At 41.3% G+C, this 12,077-nt stretch overlaps 1 protein-coding gene across 1 annotated transcript; it reads left to right on the forward strand.

Moving 5' to 3' along the window:
- On the forward strand, positions 1-11,597 carry pitpnab (phosphatidylinositol transfer protein, alpha b). Its single transcript, XM_086099096.1, has 12 exons — positions 1-210; positions 2,063-2,093; positions 3,310-3,455; positions 5,102-5,193; positions 5,625-5,632; positions 5,923-5,997; positions 6,829-6,912; positions 6,999-7,076; positions 7,799-7,909; positions 7,981-8,103; positions 8,174-8,271; positions 9,494-11,597. Exons 1-11 carry the CDS (start codon positions 194-196, stop codon positions 8,219-8,221), a joined length of 813 nt encoding a protein of 270 aa, XP_085955222.1. The 5' UTR covers positions 1-193; the 3' UTR covers positions 8,222-8,271; positions 9,494-11,597.
- The last annotated feature ends 480 nt before the right edge of the window (positions 11,598-12,077 follow it).

Genomic DNA, 12,077 nt, shown 5'->3' on the forward strand with positions numbered 1-12,077 from the left:
GCGTCCCCCCTTCTGCAGCTGCAGGCCGCGCGCAGGAAGGAAGTCATCGCGCACGGCAGCAGCCAGTCGGCGGCTTGCGGAGGTAGAATGACATAGCGGGTGAAAAAAAGAGGAAGAGGAGCAAACAGGCATCGACGCTATTTTTTTCCTATTTGTTCTTTTTTTAATCCTTTCCACATCCACTTGCCCAACGATGCTCATCAAGGAATTGTAAGTATGCGTGTCTGAGCGCGACATTGAGGGTGGAGGATGAGAGGATGAAGGGGGAGCGGTGGGCGGGGGGTATGGATGTCATATTTCCACCGCATGAAGCGCGGGAGATGATGAAGGCTGTTGCATCATCATCATCATCCTCACGTGCAGCATACGGCTCAGGCATGGCGGCTGTGCCCTTCACATTCTGCTGCTCATGGATTGTATAAAAATATACGTAAAAGACAAAACCACATCCCTCCCTTGCTCTTCCACCCTCCCTCCTCCATGTTCTTGATGGATGCACGGTGAAGGTGAAACCCCTTACGGGGCCACACTGGAAGAATGTGTGCAGCTAGGAAGCAATTGAAACGTACATTTAAAAAAAAAAATTTAAACAAAATAAATAAATATATATATATATATATTAGCATCTCAAGATGCTAAAAATGCTCGTTAATAGCTGAGGCCTGCTAGCAGCAGCAAGGGCAAGGCCATCTGCTCACACCTAGCCCAGCCTTTTTTTTATGGCATGGTCACGTGGATTCAATCAATAAATTGCCACTGCCACACAGGCAGAAAAAAAAAACAGGAGTGATGACATGCAGCGATTAGGGAGAGTCTGGGCCTCGGCGGTTCGCCTGGAAGTGAATTAAAAAGCGTTAAATGCTGTCAACGCTGATAGCTGACTTGCTCACACCTGTCAAAATAATCCAGATATAGTGTGGGATTAACAATAAGGCTCATAATAGATGTAAAATGTAAGTGTAAGAGTAATGCGAAAAGCCCTGACACTGAGAATTGATGCATTAATTATTGTCATTCCGACTTTAATTATTATCATTACTTATATTTCGGATGGTCCCGATTGCAGCAGCTGTGCCAGTTTGGGGTCGAGCCACAGATTAGCAAACAGGGAAAGCGGGATTATGTCGAACTGGCCATACACTGCATATTTTGGTACGTCCGTTAGCATAGCATGATAGCGCATTTTAGACACTGTCGGTTTTCTCAATCAATAAGAATTAAAGCCACCATATTTTGTAAAACTGTATAAAGTGATCTGGGTTGTTTGGAGTACACCATGTCAACAGTATGATCAATCAATAATAAATAAAGCAGCAAAAGGTCAAAATAAGGGCAGGGAAGGTTGATACTGGATATTTCAATTCTTGTGTAGCGCGTTTTAAACTTGTCTCCATCAAGAGGTTTCCTATTTGAATTTGTCCCGTTCATCAAGATCACAGATGCAACCCTACTGACAAAGTAGTTGGGTTGTTCTAGAATCTAGAGTGAGCTCAATCAGTAAGAATTAAAGTCAAGTTTTCGGTACATCATGATGTTGCTTACAGTTTGAGACTGTCCCATTCATCAATATCATCTGGGTGTTTCTTTGTAGACACTGTCAATTGTACAATTAGTTAACTCAATCAGTAATAATTAAAGCCGCAACGTGCCACAATTATACATGGGTACATTGTAATGTTGCCTGTAGTTTGAGATGGTCCATTCTGTCAAAATCACTATCGCTAAAACCCCATTGACAAAGGCCAAGAGTACACTTCATCATTGCTTAGCCCAACCAGTAAGAATTAAAGCCACAACTGAGGTACATCATGAATGATGTTGCCTTTAGTGTAGTTTGGGGCTGTCAATAAATTATAAAACTGCGGATTCAAATTTTTTCTGTGGCACTTGGGCATACATTGAATTCAAAACTCAGGTACAATAGGATGTTGCCTTCGGTTTAGTGTCTTTGTTAGCATCTCACCTTGTCTACCACTGTTTTGTATTCAATGCAGTAACTTCCATTAAACAAGTTCATGTCTATGTTTCAGTACTATTGACATTCTTCTTTTTTGTCCCGCAGTCGAGTGATTCTTCCTATCTCAGTGGAAGAGGTAAATTTAAATGATCTATTTATGTATTGTACTATTTCACCCAATGCCTGTTGCTGCTTGTTTTATTTTCTGTGTATGTAAACAGTGCTGAACAAATCAATTTCAGTGAAAGAGTTGTTTTGTTTGTTTGTACCCATGTCTTTGTTGATTTTTTTTTTATTGTTGTTCAAGCAACTCCTTAAAATGCACGTCTTCAATCGAACGATCGTTTAAAACCCGTGGGTGGTATTGTGACCCGTTTTGACGGCTTTTTGATGGTTATGACCCGGCAGGCTATTTCAAAATAAAATTCCACCCACTTAAGACTCTAAATCCGTCTCCGGTGGCTTGTAAATGTCCGTCCTGTTTCATTTTTGTGCCGATGAAAAGCTGAGCGAAGAATAGCCTGAAGGATTCTGAGATGCGTCTCCTTCGTCCTTGACCTTCACTTCTCCTCGGACCACTCATACACAAATGTGTGATGTGGTCCTTTTTTTTCCCCTGAGGGCGGAAAGTGCCACAAAGACTGTACTGGGCCTCGTTTTGAAATTCCTTTAAGAAGCGGTTGGGTTTCGTTTCCAGTCGGTTAACAGTTTTTCAGCGCCCGAAGTGTTATCGTGGGGTGATCTTTTCACTCATTGAGATTTATTTCTCTTGGTCTCATTTTCTTAGCTGCTTGTTGCTGGGCAGAATTCATAGAGATGCAGTCATTTGCAAACATCTTGAGACATTACTCTGTATTAGATATAAAATAAAGATTGGATCAAAAATTTACAATTTTCTACTTCTATTCACTCTGGCCAGCTACGCTGTCTTTTTCCTGGTTCACTATGATGTGTATAAGATACAGCTGCTTGCAGCCACGCGTGTAATTATCTAAATTCGGCAAGCCGCAAAGGCTGTTGACCCGCACTTGTTTCACTCTCTAACCTGAAGGCAAAAATCATTCTGTCAATGCTCGCTGTTCGCTTAGGCCTTGGCACCTTGTGGACTCAAGACGTCAACAAGCCGCGTGTCCAGATTTGCGCTGAGGTTACGCGTGCAGTGGATTAGATGCGATTAAGAAAGAAAGGCCGCCATTGTTCTGCGTTTCCCGCAGTCACGTGGATCAGCAAGATGTGTGTGTGTGTGGGGGGGGGGGGGGGGGGCTGATGGCGGAGGGTTGATAAGCGCTTGAGGAAGAATCAATCTAGAGTCAGTCTAAAAAAATGACGCTAGCGTTTTCCTCCCTTGACAGTACCAAGTGGGCCAGCTGTACTCGGTGGCCGAGGCCAGCAAGAACGAGACGGGAGGCGGCGAAGGCGTGGAGGTGCTAAAAAACGAGCCCTACGAGAAAGATGGCGAGAAGGGCCAGTACACGCACAAAATCTACCACTTGCAGAGGTAAGAACGTATCATGAGCTCCTTTCTGCCCCTGTAAAGTAGGTAAGCTCAGAAATTTGAGTAGGCTCGTCTATCACCAGCAGACCCGCAAAAAACACACAGAAAGTCTGCCATTTAGCTTTGAAGTGGCCAATTTTGGGTCATTTTGACCATTTCTAAGGGTCCTTCAAAGACAAACTAGATTTTTTGTTGTTGTTTGATTGTTAGCTGCCAACTACGAGGCAGATGGGTGAATTGAGTGGAGGACAATTTTGTTTGCATGGTGGCGAAATTTGATGATTCGCCACAAAATATGAGAACTGTTTGAAAATTCAGGCCCCAAAACTTGTGTTATGTAACAACATGAAATTTGGTAGACATGTCAATTAGGAGTATACCCACACAAAGTCTCACGATGCCTTGCCAGAAACATCACAGAAAATCAGCCGTTTTGGATTGAAGCGGCCATTTTAGAGTAATTGCCAAAAGACATTATTTGGAAAAATAAGCCCCTGAAGACAGTTTTTCCTAGCAACGTGAAATTTGGTGGACTGATCTTTATGAGTAGACCCATGAAAAAGTCTCAAAAAGCCATGCCATAAACATTACAGGAAATCTGCCATTTTGGATTGAAGCGGCCATTTTAGAGTAATTTCCGATGGGCATTATTTGAAAAATACGCCGCTGAAGCCAGTTTTTCTTAGACATTTTTTTCTTCTGAGAGAGCTCAGTTTTGTTTATTCGGTAATCTTACCGATTCGACATGTCGTCATCATTGCTCTCTCTCTCTCTTGTGCTTGAGCATGTGCATGTGCGTGTATGTGCGTGCGTGTGAGTGTGTACTCATTAATTCACCTAAAACCTATTAAAAATCCCATACTGTTCACCTAAGCCGAATACTTCAGAATCCAGCTAGAGTTGTGAAGTTGTCAGGAGACCCGAGGAAGGATCAAAGAAAAGAAAGAAAAGTGAAATCCAGCACCGACCAGACATCACAGTTTTTCTTAGAAATGTGATATTTAGTGAGCTGGTCTATTATGAGTAGACCCACAAAGAAGTCTCGAGAAGCCATGCCGCAAAAGTCACAGGAAATCTGGCATTTTGGATTATAGCGGCCATTTTATAGTCACTGCCAGAGGACCCCCCATAAAACACATGCATTATTTGAAAAATAAGCCCCTGACGCCAGTTTTTTTTAGCAACGTGAAATTTGGTGGTCTATTATGAATAGACCCACCAAAAAGTCGATGTCTGCCATTTTGGATGAAAGCGGACATTTTACCGTCATTTTCTAAAAACGAATTCCCATGTATTGTTTGGAAAATTCCGCCCTTGAGACCAGTTTTTCTTTGCAACCTGAAATTTGGTAGACTTGTCTATCATGAGTAGACCCACAAGAAAGTCTCAAGTAGCCATGCCATAAAAGACACAAGGAGTCTGCCATTTTGGCCATTTCCATTGATCTTTCCAAGACGAAACTTGTCCTAGAGATTTTGTCTGATTGCTACCCGATCTGACCCTATACTACAATTATAAGTAATAATAATAATAATTTCCCAATCTGAAGAGCTTCACAGTTGCCCCCTTGCTGAATCAAAATATATTGTAGCAATAAACCGGCTCCTGACAGCTTGATTTCCGTGTCCCCAAACACTCTCTTCCTGCAGTAAAGTGCCGTCCTTCGTCAGAATGTTAGCTCCGTCTTCAGCCCTCAACATCCACGAGAAAGCCTGGAACGCGTACCCGTACTGTCGCACAGGTAACACATACACATTTCAAACAGTACAAAGACTGCAGTATCATATTTCACAATAGTACTTTAGTCATAAGAATGCACCAACGTACTCCCATACACACTCCAGGCTGATACTAATGATGTAGTATGATTTCATAATATTCTTGTACATTTGACATTAGAACATAAAATACATTCAGTGTAACGCCAGCTTTGGTCACTTACATCTGTGGCACCCTGATGGAGGGCCTGAATAATTTACTGGATGTCCAGCCCGAGAGAGGAGGCGTGCAATCACCTGATCCTCACACATACAAGCGCACACGCATTCACAACAACAACAAAAAAAAAACGCCCCAAAAACATTGTTTATTATGAAGTTTGCCTCAAATCCCTCAATCGCTTCTTTTCTTCTGTCCTTGTCTTTGGCTGCATTCTCCCACCTGGATGCGCAGTTATCACTGTAAGTACAATCTCAATGTTGTGTACAAACACACCTAGCGAGAACATGACTGCTGACGAGAGACATTTGATCTCATAGAGACAGCAATGGTAGTCAGGCACCATGACTGTGTGTGTGTGTGTGTGTGTGTGTGTGTGTGTGTGTGTGTGTGTGTGTGTGTGTGTGTGTGTGTGTGGGTGGGTGTGTGTGTGTGTGTGTGGGTGGGGGTGTGTGTGTGGGTGGGGGTGTGTGTGCGCGTGTGCGCGTCTTCTTCACTGTCATCTCCAATGCTGTTTCTTCTCCCACGGCAGAATGAATACATGAAGGAGAACTTCCTGATCAAGATCGAGACGTGGCACAAACCTGACCTGGGACGCCAGGATAACGTAACCATGAGCTTTTAATCAGCATCCTTGTTGGCTAAATTTGTTTTGTTTTTTTACGTTTGAGCCAATGCACAAAACGAATGCCAGAAATACGCGGAATGATCCTTTCTCCTAGTTTTAGTCATCGCTCATGACTGGGTTTCACATGTGATCTGTCAACACAAAGGGATTCTGTATTGTTCTCATTTTTATAGGGAACCACTGCTTGATCCCGGCTTCTCGTTCTAGTCAGCAGTCGTGACTTGTTTTGATATGTAATCTGACCACAGAAGAACGTTTACATTCTAGTCGAGATTTTACAGGAGCCCAATGGAAAGCAACTAAAACAGGAAATACACTTAAAGATGCAAGATCCCTTCTGCAAGTTCTAATCATTTTTGCACAACGCATTATTTTTTACTTGTGATTTGACCAAAAAACTGATTCTCATAGAGAATGAACAGAAAGAAGCTAAGGCAGAAAATGATGTAGCATCCCTTCTGTGAGTTCTAGTCAGCACTCGTGACCCTTTGTTTTTATGTCATTTAACCAAGAAAGTGATTCTACATTCTAGATTTGATAGACAATAACTGGAAAGAAGCTAATATAAGAAATGTACTGTACAATCCCTTATCCTAGTTCTAGTCAGCACTCGTGACTCCATTTCATGAGTGGTTTTACCACAGAAAGGGATTCTACATTCTCTTCTAGATTTTACTGGTAACCGATGGAAGATGGCTAATACAGGGGATCCCTTCTCCAAGTTCTAGTCAGAACTCTTGTCCTGTTTTCCAATGTAAGATGACCACAGAAAGCCATGCTTTTCTAAAGCGTCTGTGTCTCTGGTTTTAGGTTCACGGTTTGGATGCAGAAACCTGGAAGAAGGTGGACGTCGTCTACATTGACATCGCCGACAGAACTCAAGTGGAGCCCAAGGTGTGCGGCGCTATTTTCGAGACCACCGATGTACACTTTGAAGGACGCCATATTCAAGTGATGTCATATTTTGGTTTTCTCGGCAGGACTACAAGCCAGAGGAGGATCCTTGCAGGTACAAGTCTGTGAAGACGGCACGAGGCCCTCTAGGACCAGACTGGCGGGTACGGATGTTCATCTTGTTTTTGAGGCCTAACAAGTTTGCCGCCTAAACGGGTTGCTTATTACTGAACCTTGTCGAATTGGACAAAAATCAATCTAATGCTCATAATTAAACGTGTCTTGAAGCAATTGAGATGTATTGTAATTAGATCTGGTCTGACAGGTTTGCCGCCTCAACGGGCTGCCATTTATCAACAAATTTGAAAAACAAAGGATGCAACTCAATTAGGAAGTTATGAGTAGGGTCACGTCCTACCTGGGACAACAAGCAGAGGGAGCAGAAATGCAAACAATAAGTAAGAGACAGGTGATGTGGAATATTCATAATTGTGAGGTTATATTGTATGGTCACTGCGTCGCTAGCAGCAAACAGCAGAGATCACAATTCATTCAGGCCTAACAAGTTTGTTGCTTAAATGGGTTGCTGTAGAAATAAAATCAATACATAAACAGAGTGATATTTACTATGGAATGTTCATAACTAGTAGGTCATCTTGGGTAGTCACTTCCTACGTAGTAAAGGGTAACGGGTGCAACGAAGTTTGCTGCCTAAACGGGCTGCTGCAGAAATAAAAGCGAAAAAAGGGAGTGTCATTTGATGTAGAGTATTCCTAACTAGGAAGTTAAGTTGTTCTAAATTTCACTTACAATTTATGAATATGTTTGACTACCAGAGCTGCCTGAACGGGCAGCAGAATTGACACCTAAACAATTGTTCACGCAGAAGGAGCTCCCCAACAAGAAAGACTGCCCACACATGTGTGCCTACAAGCTGGTCACGGTCAAGTTCAAGTGGTGGGGCTTGCAGAACAAAGTGGAAAGCTTCATCCAAAAGGTCCGTCTAGGCAGTTTATGATCGGTCGCCACCCGACGCAGCGACCGACTTTCCTTTATATGCGTCCGCAGCAAGAGAAGCGCCTGTTTACCAACTTCCACCGTCAGTTGTTCTGCTGGATCGACAAGTGGATCGACTTGAACATGGAGGACATCCGCCGCATGGAGGAGGAGACGCGCAAGGAGCTGGACGAGGTAACGCGTCGAAGGGGAGGAAGTGGAACTGGAAGTGGAATGCGGTGACTGTGTGTGGCTCGTCTCGTAGATGCGAGTGAAGGACCCAGTGAAAGGCATGGTGGCGCTAGAGGACTGAGGTCTGCCTCCCTCCCTCCCCCCAAGACTGTGAATGCTGCTGCTCATCAGGTGAGAGTTATCAGTTTCAGTAGTGAGGTGCAAACATCATAGTAAAATGGGTGAAATTGTGCTGTAGCACCATCTGGTGGACAAATGTAAAACAATTGTCATCTCTGAACATTGTCCATAAATGTCCACTACCTTAATGCTAACATACCATGCAAAATGCCCTCGAGTGGCTATTTTTATATCATTTATTTGCACTTTTTAGACACACTTGAAAAGGATAAAAACACATTTAAAAATATTTAATATAATGTTGAGAGAGAACCTGAGCAAGTCATATAACAGTGTGCTGACTACTCTATGTGTTTTAGTAGAGGTGTCAGGTGATTACATTTTTTAATCGTAATTAATCGCATGACTTCAATAGTTAATTCAGGATTAATCGCAAATTTTATATATTTTCTAAATGTACAGTAAAATGTACAATAAAATATTTTTTCTAAGTTTTCATACTCTTGTTAACATAAAAGTGAGAAAAAAAACTAATAGAAATATGGCTGCATCTTTTAGTCATTGATACAGTAATTTCATAATAATTCATAAAATTTTGTTAAAATTAAAAATATGTACTGTACTGTAAAAAAACTAGTGTTTTTGTGCTGTGGTCATTTTTCTGCCACTAGATGGCATAATTGCATTTGTTAGTCGGCGACAGCTCAGTGCATCTTTCTTTTCTTATTAAGAGCTATCTAATCTTTAACATGAAGTAACTTGTGAAATTTTGCACAATTTTAAAATTGTAAAATACAACTTGACCCAATCTCCACCATTATATGCATTATTATTAAATTTATTACTGCTAAATTTGCCGTAGACGTGTCTGGGATGGTCATTAATCTTGGTTTTAAAAAATGGTGGCGTTCAAGGAACTGTAAATTAACTCAAAATGAACACACTAATTTTGATACATCTAGTTTTTAATAAACAAATTCCATTTTTTCTAAACTAGCACACCTAACTTATCATCACAATATACATCAATAATCATGCCCAAAGATCGACATAATAAAAAGGTTCAATCATTTCTTTCTAATTGCGTCAGCAAAAATGAGGCTGAGCTTGAAATACTTCCTGTTTTCACTCTTCTTTCAAATTTGCAGCCTTAATTTGCGGTGTTTTGTTCCAAAATTGGGCAATGTCATAATCATTGATGATATTGGAGTCTTTAATGATATCCGAGACAAAACCACATTTTTTCCTCACTGCTGTGTTCTCTCCTTTTCAGACCCGAATACCGAGACACCAGCGGGATTCACGTCCTCCTCCCATTCCAACAGACGCAACATCCGACCATCCCCCTCCAAATTTCCAATCCCCGGCCGGCCGCCCTCCGTCCCAAATTCCCTCGCTCGGTACCGCCTGGTTTTCAGGAAGCTGGACCCAGTAAACTTCTCGTCTCTGTCCCTGCCCCGTTCACTGACAGCTCTGAGGCGTCAAGGTAGAAAAACCAGTAGAGCCATTTATTCATCGATTCATTCCCAGAACCACAGAGAGTTATTTATCTCTGCCATGTAGGATTTACTGAATCTATTCCGATATTGTACATATATACACACTATGCCGGGTGGGTGGGGATTGGGGCGGAGTCATTGTATGGTATAATGCAGTATTTATATACTGTACATATAAATATGAATATATCAACAGGGTTTTTAAAATGATTTTATCGGTAAGTCTGTGGGCTTTTTTTTCTTCTCCCCACCAGCTGCTATGTGTTTTTTTTTTTTCATGACACCTTTGCGTTCCTGTAGAGTCGTTAGCGTGTTGTTTTGTCGTTTAAAGCTACAGTCGTACAAACCGCCAGGTCGAAGGTTCTGGTTTTATTTTTGCCCTGGTAATATTCTGCTGCTTTGTGACTGTGTGTGCGTGTGTGTGTGTGTGTGTGTGTGTGCGCGCGTGCGTGTGTGCGTGTGATCTTGGAAGTTTGTCCAATTGAAGCAATTAGTGTTTAGTTAGCATGAGAATTAAACAGGCATACGCTCCATAGACAAATGAATTCAAGTCTTAAAGCCGTGTTTCCACAGTTCGCTACGCGATGGCAAAGGTTGTTGAAGGCCAACCACACCCCCTTAATGCCAAGTATGGTTTCAACACAATAATGCTACAATTCTGTACTTTTAACACCCCGGGCAACTAGTTAATGAGGCAAATTTTATCAAACGCAGTAACTCTTAAGTGAAGTACAGCACATTTTACGTAAATATTGAAAAGGCATTTTCTATACTTTAGCACTTTTTGACACTGTAGTGGGGTACCAAGCTCAGCTAAAGCTAGCTCGACACTAAAGACGTGGCAATAATATCACAGTGTATCATGCAATAAAGTATGGATACACAGGCATAAAGAAATATCATCGAGTCATAGCGGTGTAATGAATTTTACGAACAACTTTTATTATATCGATTACATATCAAACGTAACTAAATACAGCGCTGACCGCTGGAAGCAAAATGTTAGCATATCGCTATAAACTGTATCGGACTAAAGTGCGTTATTGTAAGTAATAACACCTGTTGCCACTATGTTGTTGTTGGTATCGTTGAAAAAATGAAATTGTATCGTGACCGTTCCGAACTGAAGGTGGGAACGCGGCTTTAGCGGGTCACCTCTCCAGTGGATAAACGAGCTTATCCAGCGATAGCAATAACTGCCATGACGACAAAAAAAAAAAGGTCCAGAACTCTTATTGTTTTTGTTTTGGGGGGGATTTTGTTTTTTCCAGACTGAACCGTGTTCTGTTGTTATTGCGTGTGTGCATGAGCATACGTGCATGTGTGCGTGTGTGACGTTCAGTGATGTGACTGTTTTTGTTTGTATAAAATGTCCCAAGCGAGAAGCCTATTGATTTACATTTTTTCTGCTATATGTCAAGAACCCTTAAAGATATTTGAATCAATTAGAAAAGATGATTATGGTATTGAATCACATGTTTGCTGTCAACTCTCCAAACTTCCAAGCCATCTTCAGGCTTGTATAAAGTATTGTACTGTACTTTCTGCACAAGGACCACATTACAGGACTGCATAAAAAAAATGTTGTTTTTTTTTAATATTGTCATAGTGCTTTTGTCATTCCGAGCTAAATGTTGCTAAGAGGGAAATCACTAACGCCACTTGATTAATACAAATGAAAAGGCCAGAAATGTAACAAAAAAGACTTTTCAGCTCCTTTGACTCTTACTCGTGTGTTAGCGTGCCCCTTGTTTTTTCTTGATCTTTTCTTGTGGATTTGTGCCTTTTTTTGTTGTCATCTTAATCTTCCAAGAACACAAATTGTACATTGGAAATGTGAATTGATGAAATGAATAAAACAAAAAAGAGACAACCAAATGGATGTTGTTGTTTTTTACCATGTGAAGAATACTTAATTCCATATTTGTGAATGTCTCTCACTCAAACACACATGCACCCTCGTACACATTCACACGTTGCACACTAATGGCAAAATTAATCAGGCTTTCAGTTGGCAAAGATTACGTCAAATCCTGCTTAAAGGGACATTTTGTGACAAGTTCATGACCCCGAATGAGGCGGAAAATATTTATATTACTGCACATATGTTTAATAGTAATGTAGATTCTATTTACAACCGGCAACAGTCAATCATTTTATTAGTACTTTTCCGTGCATCAAAGTTTAAAGGGAAAACCAAGTCAAGGGCTGAATTTAGTCTAAGGCTGTATAGTTGTTTCAAATTTGGTATTAGTCGGATAAGTTTGTCTGAAGGACCACGAGAAATGGCAGAAATGACACAAAAAATCTAACCAAAAAGTCGTCAATTTAAACCCCATTATGGCCGCTTTGATACAA

The sequence above is a fragment of the Leptonotus elevatus genome, chromosome 16 (genome assembly GCF_054856555.1).
Source record: "Leptonotus elevatus isolate MCC_2025b chromosome 16, RoL_Lele_1.0, whole genome shotgun sequence".
NCBI classification, from domain to species: Eukaryota; Metazoa; Chordata; class Actinopteri; order Syngnathiformes; family Syngnathidae; genus Leptonotus; species Leptonotus elevatus.

What these genes read in the sequence shown, in the direction of transcription:
- pitpnab (XM_086099096.1), top strand. An exon ending in TTCCTATCTCAGTGGAAGAG is followed by an intron (nt 2,094 to 3,309) that starts GTAAATTTAAAT and finishes CTCCCTTGACAG; the next exon opens with TACCAAGTGGGCCAGCTGTA. An exon ending in CGCGCAAGGAGCTGGACGAG is followed by an intron (nt 8,104 to 8,173) that starts GTAACGCGTCGA and finishes CTCGTCTCGTAG; the next exon opens with ATGCGAGTGAAGGACCCAGT.